Source organism: Triticum dicoccoides, chromosome 2A (genome assembly GCF_002162155.2).
Source record: "Triticum dicoccoides isolate Atlit2015 ecotype Zavitan chromosome 2A, WEW_v2.0, whole genome shotgun sequence".
Lineage (NCBI taxonomy): Eukaryota > Viridiplantae > Streptophyta > Magnoliopsida > Poales > Poaceae > Triticum > Triticum dicoccoides.
Window position 1 is genome coordinate 781,917,682 of NC_041382.1, and position 10,073 is coordinate 781,927,754.

The 10,073-nt window shown below is 49.3% G+C and overlaps 1 protein-coding gene across 3 annotated transcripts in view; it reads left to right on the plus strand.

The window, feature by feature from the left end:
* The first annotated feature begins 7,631 nt into the window (after nucleotides 1-7,631).
* LOC119357283 overlaps nucleotides 7,632-10,073 on the plus strand; it is a 6,022-nt gene continuing 3,580 nt past the window's right edge. For 2 of the 3 annotated variants that reach the window (XM_037624273.1, XM_037624274.1), the window contains exon 1: nucleotides 7,632-10,070. In XM_037624273.1, coding sequence (XP_037480170.1) covers nucleotides 7,947-10,070 — 2,124 coding nt within the window. In that variant the 5' untranslated portion in view covers nucleotides 7,632-7,946. The remainder of the gene's footprint in view (nucleotides 10,071-10,073) is intronic. The other variant, XR_005172150.1, reaches the window with a different exon arrangement.

Below are 10,073 nucleotides of genomic sequence, written 5' to 3' on the forward strand. Positions count from 1 at the left end.
ACACCAGCCGTTGCCTAGCAAGCCAAGCGCAACCGTTATACAGTGCAAACTGGCAAAGCTCAGTTTGTTCTGAGCATACACATCCAATCCAATACAACCGTTGCATTTAAAAATAATAATAAACAACAAATTATGGCCGTTACAACAAGTGTGTGCATACACACATCTATCAGTATATATACTAGGGCTTTGAACAATAAGTTTGCACACACCCAAACCAACTGGGAGCCTAGACACCTCAAAAAACTTCACATTCATGGAGCACTCTCCAGGAAATTTCACTAGGATGCTCAATAGTTGCTCAAGCCAAGATCCAGAAAATCGAAACTATACCCCATCTGCCACCCCACCTCACCAGTTCACAAGTGCTTCATCCTCTCAGCATGGGCAATATTTGCATCCCATGTATGCACAAAACATGTATCCATTTCCACCTCCACATACCTCAGGTTTCCAAGCAGCACATGGAGTGTATGGAGGAGGTTCATATGGTCATTCATCTTCTGCAGCCGCCGGCTTCACCGGGATTGATCCACATGCTAGGATCAACCAAGATGCCGGATATTTTCACTATTCGCCTCAGCCTCCTGCATCAATACATAGGGCAGAAGAAGTAGATCAGCAAGAGTCAAGTGGAAGTAGTCCCGGTGAAGCAGAAGAACCTATTACTAAGAGGAGAAACTGGACAAAGGAAGAAAATAAGCGGCTTGTCAATGCTTGGTTGGAAAATTCTCTCGATCCAGTAGATGGTAACTCCAACAAATCAGACCAGTATTAGAAAGCAGTTGAGAAAGACTACAACAGCGTCACTCCGAAAGAGAGGCAAAGATCTGCCAAGATGTTGAAAGACCATTGGAGTAAGCAAAACAAATTTGTGACTCAGTTTGCTGGGTGTCATTCCGTGCAACGCAGTGTGTATCCTAGTGGGTATGATGACAATATGTTTATGGATATGGTAAGAGCAGATTACAAGGAGAAATACAAAAAAAGATTCACGCTAGAATATTGGTGGGATATGGTGAAAGAAATGCCAAAGTGGAAAAATACTTACTTACTAGAGAAGGATGAAGCGAGAAAGAGAGGCAAGACCTCAGAAACAGGGGCTTACATTTCTTCTTCTAGTAAAGATGCTGAAGAATTAGTGGACAGACCATTGGAACGTCGTCCTCCAGGACAGAAGGGCGCAAAACGCAAAGGAAAGGCACCAGCAAAGGCCGACTCTTCTTCAAGCAACCTGCCAGATCCAACTATGCAACTATATCATGATGCCATAGCAAGAAAATCAGCTGCAATAGAGATGGCTGCAGAAGCAAGAAAGGAGAAGGCATCTGCAATGAAAGATTATCTGCTGCCACACTTGAGAAGGCCAGAACCAAAAAATTGAGCAAGTATATGAAGTTACTGGAGACAGACACATCCGGATATGATGCAGCAAAGCTACAGCGATATAACCAGCTTCTCAATCTTCTAGGCATGGAGCTATCTATTTAATAATTAGTAGTACCATTTAGTTTCAGCCTCTCGTCAATGTATCTTTCCATTTCAGCAATGTATCTTTTAGTTTCGGTATTGTATCATTTAGTTTCAGGCTCTCATCAATGTATCTTTCCATTTCTGTCAAAGATATCTTTTAGTTTTGGTATTGTATTATTTAGTCTATCATCAATGTATCAATGTTCCAGCAATGTATCAAACAGTAATGACAGAAAACTAGCCGTTGAAAAGAGCTGCATGTTCAGAAAACTAGTCGTTGGAACCAGAATAAATGTGCAGAAAACTAGCCGTTGAAAAGAGCTGCATGTTCAGAAAACTAGCTGTTGGAACCAGAATACATGTGCAGAAAACTAGCCGTTGGAAACATAATGCACTACAAATAGAGGACTCCACTTCTGGAGGCATACACCAGTAGCTCATCCACTTCAAACATGTCTTCAGACTCCTTCTCCTCCATTTCAATTAGCTCTAGCAGTGATGGAAATGATTCAATGGATGACAAAATCGAAAATTCCATTGAATCTATTATAGGTAGACAACTATTTCCTAGCCAGCCACAAAAGCATCATCGAAGATACAGAGCCAGAGATCGTCAAGGCGGTCACAACAAGTTGTATGCTGAGTACTTCGCCGATGACCCAGTCTTCAGCCCCAAGCAATTTCGTCGAAGGTATCGAATGAGAAAGCATCTATTTGAACATATTATGCACACTCTTGGTGATTGGTCACCTTACTTTAGTCAAAGGTATGATGCCTTTGGCAAGAAAGGTTTTTCACCATTGCAAAAGTGTACAGCAGCTATGCGGATGTTAGCCTATGGTGTCCCGGCAGATTATATGATGACACTCTAAGTATGGCTGAAACCACATCCCTTGAGTGCTTGAGAGAATTTGCAAAAGGCATTAGAGAGAACTTTGGTGAAGTATATTTGCGAAGACCTACTGAAGAAGATGTCCAACGCTTACTTCATATAGGAGAGGCTCGTGGATTCCCTGGTATGCTAGGAAGTATTGATTGCATGCATTGGGAGTGGAAAAATTGCCCTGTCCCTTGGAAGGCGCAGTTTACTCGTGGTGATTCTGGAGTACCAACAATCATGCTAGAAGCTGTTGCCTCACATGACCTATGGATATGGCATGCTTACTTTGGTGTTTCAGGCTGCAACAATGATATCAATGTACTTAACCAATCCCCTGTATTCACTCAAGTACTACAAGGAAGGGCTCCAGAAGTTAAGTTTGAAGTGAATGGCAATGATTATGATATGGGTTACTATCTAGCGGATGGGATTTATCCTGAGTGGGCAACATTTATGAAGACAATCCGCTTGCCCCCAACTGACAAGACAAAATTGTTTGCAAAGATGCAAGAAGGTGCAAGAAAAGATGTTGAACGTGCATTTGGAGTTCTACAATCTCGATTTGCTATTGTACGTGGTCCGGTTAATCTTTGCTATAGGCAAGATATTGTTGATATCATGTATGCATGTGTTATATTGCATAATATGATAGTCGAGGATGAGCGGGATTCTTATGAGGTTCGCTTCGACTATGACTATGATCAGGGTACCTTTAACAACGAAATAGATAATCTGAACCATGGGCCAATTCATGAATTTGCCAGAGTGCTGGAGATAGGCTCAGCAATTCGTGATCGAGCTACACATCGACAACTCAAAGGCGATTTGATAGAGTATCTATGGCAACGATTCGGGGGTGGTCAGCCTTAGCTTGTATTAGAGGCCCAACAAATAATTTGTAATTTTATTTCTAGACTAGTTTATTCCAGATTTGTTCACCATGTACTCTGTATGCTGCCACCAAAATATTTGTATTGCTAGATCTTTTATTTTTCCTAATGTTTAATATAAGAAGGCTGTAATGGAGATCTGTGATATTCCCTACTATATTCAGCTCAAAAGCCACCAAAATACAAAGTCACATACTCACGTACAGGGAACCCATGAACAGCCACATCTCACCTTGTGCTTCCGCGTGAACCCGCCCATGCTCCAGACCTGCGCCTAGTACTCGCACAACGCCGCTGCCGCCGCTATCAGCGTAGCGCTTCCTCGGCATCGCCGGCGCAGTTGGTCAGCAGGAATAGACCTGCGGCTGCGCCTCGACGCACTTGCCGACGCAGTTGCTGCACCCCCCGCCACCACCAGCAGTCCACATCCAGCTGCTAGATCAACCGCCTCCGTCGTCCGGCCTCGCGCGAGGTATTTGGTTCGCCTGGTCGCCGGAGACGGTCGAGACGATGGCGTGGTTCCTGCAGCCGCTAGGGATTGGAATCGATTGGGGATTTTTTGCGCGAAGGGAAGAGTGTTCGGTGGTTAGAGGCAGCTGGTGGGCCCATGGGCTTAGAGGCTCACATTGCGGGAAGGATGCATTGGCTTAGAGGCAGGTGTATGGGGCCCACCTTAGAGGCTGGGTTGCCTCTACACAATGTGGATGCCCTTATAGTCTCAAACTAAATAGACCTAAAACTCATCCAACAAGGGTCAGAACTAAGGAAATACTGCTTCAGGTCGTTTTCACGGAGGACTCACTCAGGATGGTCGGTGGGATGACGCGTGCAAAGGCGCTCGAGGTATGGTGCACTAGCCAAGAAGCGCGCGGGGACATCTCCCGAAGTGGGTAGCTCATCTTCCAGACACACGCAAAATTCCCGGGGCGCAGCAGGCCCGAATGGCCGCCTCCACGCGCGCTTGTCACCTGAGAACGAGAAGCCCCTCCCGCCGCCAAAGATTTTGATTGATGCAATTTTCACTTTCTTTTTGAGTTTACTACTACAATTTTATTCTTTCAACTCATCAAAGAAAGGTCAAGATTAAAGAAATGTCTTCGGTCCTTTTGTGTTTTACTTTTTTACTCTCGTGGAGGGAGGCCTCGGGTCATTTACCTTCTGGCAGTAAGCAGCTTTTTTTAAGCGAGAGAATGCAAGTAAGTAGTTTTCTTTTCAGGATAGCTAGAAGGGAATTAGGATAGCGTTGCTTCTCCAGCGGGCTCCATTTTGCATGGGCCGTGGGAAGGTTGCGGCCCAGTGGCAGATCGTTTGGGCCACGTAGGTACGTGTCAGACGACCGACTGACCAGTGGCGACACGTAGCATTGTTTGGCCGGTGGGTCCCACCTCGGCCATTTCCAGAAAAAGAAATCATCTTCTGTTTAAGGAAGCCCATTAATGCTTGCGGTACTATTAATTTGTTTGGCACAAGGTGCGGTGGCGTCGTCACACCCCAACTGTCCATCGTACTTTTTTTTTTTGCGAATAACTGTCCATCGTACTACTTCTACTCCTACTTTCATGTTTGAGTTTGACCCATACTCCACAGCCTCGATCCTTCCCCAGATTAGATTGAGCGTCTATCTCGATGCGCTCTTCAGACACATTGGCACTGTTTGGGCCTCAACGAGCACAAGACACGCCAAAAAGAAGTCCATACCAGCGCCCAAGGCCATCTCTTTTCCTTATCGAGGCTCGGCAAACATTGTTATACCACTACCGCATCAACTAGCGCATCAGAACAACAACCACCACTAATGAAAAAAATGTGGTTCGAAAGGATCCAACAAACAGTCTAAATATTTGGCTTTATCTTTTTTACCGCAGTACTCAAAGTAATCGTAAAAAATGGCACAATTCATTCATAAATAACACACAAGTATATCTAGTACACTAATACTAGTTCAAATGTAAATAGGACTACATCTGCGATAACATGATGTTCAAAGGATTTTTTCGAATTTATCAATTACAAATTCAACGATGCTATTTAAAACTGACACAAGTCTTCCCACACATATTGCCCTTTAAATTCCATTCAACAATATATGTGTGCGAATGACCTGCATGTAGTATATTTCTGCAGCGTGTGCAGTCTATACAATGTGTAGAGTAACATTGAGTGAATGAATAAATTAAACAACACGAAGATCAACGGAGCAAAACGTACTATCGCCATGGTTCGCGATGGCCACAATGTGCTCCACTCGTGCAATCGCACCGCAAAACTTCATGACAGAGTTGCGGATGGTGTACCATCGATGCGATATCGACTTCACATTTGTGTTCCTGGATGATGTGTATGTTGTAGGGCGTGAGGTTCTTTTATACATGAAAGGAGCCATGCACGCGTTGCCAAAAGATCAAGCCCCTTGAATTCCTGCCTACAAAGTCCGTAGATAAGGCTAACCAGGCATCACACAACAACTCATCCTCCTTCACTGAGCACCCACCATCGTGCTTACTCTTGAAAACAACAAGAAGTTCAACAAAAAAGCTTAATGGCATTTGAACAAACACCTAGGACGTGGTGTCCACGATGGACATCGTCAGCTAGGGGCGGATGGTACCTAGTTGCGGAGGGATCCAGGGTGGACGGTAACGTAGTCCAAGGAGGCCAGACGTGTTGGTGGGGGTTGTAGAGGTCCTATGATGCCTGGGCGACAGTCGGGGAGGTACAACGACAACATTGGACGAGGAAGGTATAGATACAAAGCAAGAGGTAGTAGGGGCGGAGTTAAAAAAAGTGGACTTGCAGGGCGGTTTGAGTGGGACGGGAGTGTCAGAGTCCTCCGTGCGGCGGCCTGGACTCTAGCAAAGCCCCTAGTTTTCCTTCGGTTTGCGGGAAAACGGACGTCTGGACCGCACCATGGACCGACGCGATACCGTGTTTGATGACAAAACACATCCGGACAACACGGTCCAGACGAAAGGGCCGGAGTTGGAGATGCCATAAGTAAACAAGAAATCTATACAAATATCTCAGTAATTACTAAACAAAGGAGGTTGGAACAAATAAGATATGCACGCGTGAATACAAACCCCGTTTCCACCGGAGGACCTCACAAGTAGTTGTGAATCTGATCAACACTGGTTTCGGCAGAATTTTGTGTCGTCTATATTGGCGACACCACCGGTGTCCGCACCTGGGTTTGTATCGGTTAGGTCAACATGATAAACGCACAACGTTAAACGATGCCAAAAGTATCAACGGGATTCACGCGTCGCGAGATGGCGCCTTTTGTACCTATCCCGTGCGTAAGAGGCATTACCAAAGAATCTATGAAACACCACTTTCGATATGCAGCGGGCAACTCATAGACCGCTTCTAAATTAGAGACGATAACACGTTGCCTCTTGGTCCCAAAAATCAGAAACGGACTAGCCTCCATGCATATGTTTGTTTCGAATTCGAAAGAAGACCCCCTAAGACCATCACTACTCATGGCAGAACGAGAGTCATACGAGCGTCCTAGGCAAATACAAAATGTGTACAAGCGATTTCTTCCTCGGAGGACCACATCGATCCCCGTGGGTGGAATGATAAGGAAAGAAATACCGGTTTTCGTAACACGGCATGATTTGTACACCTCGCATCGACAACATTGTCGGTATCTGCCTTCGGGTTCCTACCGGTGACGTGACCGACGCCACCAATATCCGATTATTTAGAGCGGCGTCGAAACCAAGGCCAGGTCATGCCAACATGATCAGCACCCTAAAAAACGACACGAAAGTACCAACACAGTTCCGCATCACGACGAGGGTGCCTCCGGCAGCAATCCCACAGATAAGAGGCGTTACCCAAGCATTTATCATGCGCCATAATTCCTACCGGCAACAGTCACGTCAAGACCAACTTATAAATAAAAAATGAAAACGGCGATACGTTACCAATTTATCCGAAATATCTAGATGGACGAACTAGAACCCTAACCGGGGGCGCCAGATTCTCGGCGCTAGACCCCTAACCAGGGGCGCCGGATCCTCGGGGCCAAAGTTAGGCAGTTGAAAATGCGCTCCGGTAACGGTTTCGTGTTTTCCAAGCATCTTTTCCCCTTCATCAAACTATGTTTCTTATCGGTTTTTAAGTAGAAAGATTAGTCATAGAAAATGATATCGAAAATATTTGGAGACGGCAAATATCCGGATCTATGATGAAGGGGAGAGGCTCAAACCTAACACGAGGCATCACTCCTCACATCGCCATTGTTAACTAGAAACACACCGATGATTAAACTAATTAACCCATGTAATGTAATTTTGACGGTGATTATCGGTCTATTATTACCAGTTTACCACGCAGTAAAAAAAAGGGCAACTGCCCACGGGCCGCAGTGAAAACCAGCGGGTGTGTGGGTGTGGTTGTGCGTGTGCTCAAATAGGCAGAGGCAACCCCCACTCACAAAGCAAACCCTCGCTCTCAAATCTCCTCGCTCCGCCTCCGCCTCCGCCTCCGGCCGCGCCGCCGCGCCGGGAGACCCGCCCCGCCACGGCCCGCCGACGAAGAACGCAAGCAGACGACGCCGCAGATGCAGATCTCGCCGCTCTGACCGAGAAACGCGCCGACGGACTGACCGAAAACTCGCCGAACGCATTTCGCCACGAATCCGCCGCCCCCCGTCGGAGGAAAGGAGGAGGCTTTCCCGTCCCTCCTAGGGCCCGATGCACCCGAGGTCGCGCATTCGCGGACGCGAGCCGCCGGCCCCGCCGCCGCCGTCATCCGGAGGACGATACCGCCGACGGTCCCCGCCCCTGCCGCCGCCCTCCCCGCGGCCGCAGCACCACCAGCGCCGGGCCCCGCCGCGGCGCAGCAGCCCCGAACGGCCGCCCCCGCGCCGCCTGCTGGCGTTGGACGAGAAGCCCCTCCCGCCGCCGGCGGCCGCGCTGGTCGTCGCCGCCGAACGGCGCTGGCGCAACGACGTGCTCCTCGAGGCCGGCCGCCTGGCCGCCCACTACCTGGTCGCGCAGGGCGTCCTCCCCGACCACGTTCTCCACGCCCGGGAAGACCCCAGCCCCAAGCACCACCACGTTCTCCACGCCAGGGACGACCCCAAGCAGCACCCCATCCCCAGCCCCCGCCCCGAGATCTCCGCCCCCGCCGGCTACACCAGGAAGAGGGATGACGACGGAGACGACCCCAGATGGCGGAGGAACGGAGGAGGAGGCGGCGGCGCCGACTGGGGCCGCGACAAGAGGGACGAGGACGACGGCGCCAGGCTAGCCCGGGCCAAGTCGGGCTGGGACCGGAGGACCCAGAGCTTTGACGGAAGACGCAGGTACAACGAGGGCGATGGCGGACGCGGTGCTGGCGGTGATGCCGACCGGGGCGTTCGCCGGAGCCACCCGTACGACGAGAAGAGGAGACCCGCCTTGTCACGCTCCTACTCGCAGAACGACCGCCGGGCCTCCAGCGACGACCGCCGGCCGGCCCCCATCGATGACCACCGGCCGGCCCCCATCGATGACCGCCGGCCGGCCCCCATCGATGACCGCCGGCCCTCTGTTGACCGCAGACTGGACCGCAAGCGGAGGAGCAGAAGCAGGAGTAGAAGCCGGAGCCGGAGCCGGAGCAGAACCAGGCCCAGGAGCTCTTACAGCGGCGGCCGGAGGGATCCAGACTGGCGACCACGCGGTGGTGATTTCGATCAGCCACGCAGTGGCGATCTGGATCAGAGCAAGGTGCCAGCAGAGCCTGCAACTGTTGCCAGCCGCGACGGTGATGTGGACGGCGATGATGTCGATAAACTGCCAATGGATCCAAAGATTCCTCGCTCGGAGGTGCTGATGGTGGAGGCGACTGACGGTGCCGGCCGTGAAGATGAAGCTGCGGTGGAACCAGAGCATGATGGTGCCAGACATGAAGATGAAGAGGCAGAGTATGAGTATGAGGAGGTTGTGGAATCAGATGATCATGGTGAAGATGATGATGGTGTCACCTATGAATATGAAGAGATGGAAACAGAGGACAATGGTCAGGACGATGAGGCTGCTGCTGTTGCTGGCTTGAATGATGCTGATGCTGATGCTGCTGAAATAAATGCCAGCCACCAACTGTCCATGGTGGATGTTCATCCATCACAGCCTGATGAGGAACCGGGGCACACGCAGCCCCAGCTCAGCGATGTCGAGGAGGACACGGAGGCGGGCGTTGCACGTGTGGATGCATGCCTGATTGAACCAGTGGCTGACAACAGTGGTTGTTCTGAAGTTAGAGGTGAAACGGAGGCTCCGCAAAGTCAACCTGAAACTGGACTTCAAGTTAGAGGTGAAATGGAGGCTCTGCAGAGTGAACTTGGAACTGAACTTCAAGTTAGAAATGAAATGGAGGTTCTGCAGAGTGAACCTGAAACTGAAATTCAAGTTGCAGCTGAAATAGTGGCTCCGCAGAGTGAACTTGAAACTGAACTTCAAGGTACCGATGAAGTGGAGGCTCCGCAAAGTGAACGTGAAACTGAGCTTCAAGTTGCAGGTGAAATGGAGGTTCCTCAAAGTGAACCTGAAACTGAACTTCAAGTTGCAAGTGAAATGGAGGCTCCACAAAGTGAACCTGAAGCTGAACTTCAAGTTGCAAGTGAAATGGAGGCTCCACAAAGTGAATCTGAAGCTGAACTTCAAGTTGCCGATGAAATGGAGGCTCCACAAAGTGAACCTGAGGCTGAACTTCAAGTTGCCTATGAAATGGAGGCTCCACAAAGTGAACCTGAGGCTGAACTTCAAGTAGCAGGTGAAATGGAGGCTCTGCATAGTGAACTTGGAAGTGCACTTCAAGTGGTAGGTGAAATGGAGGCT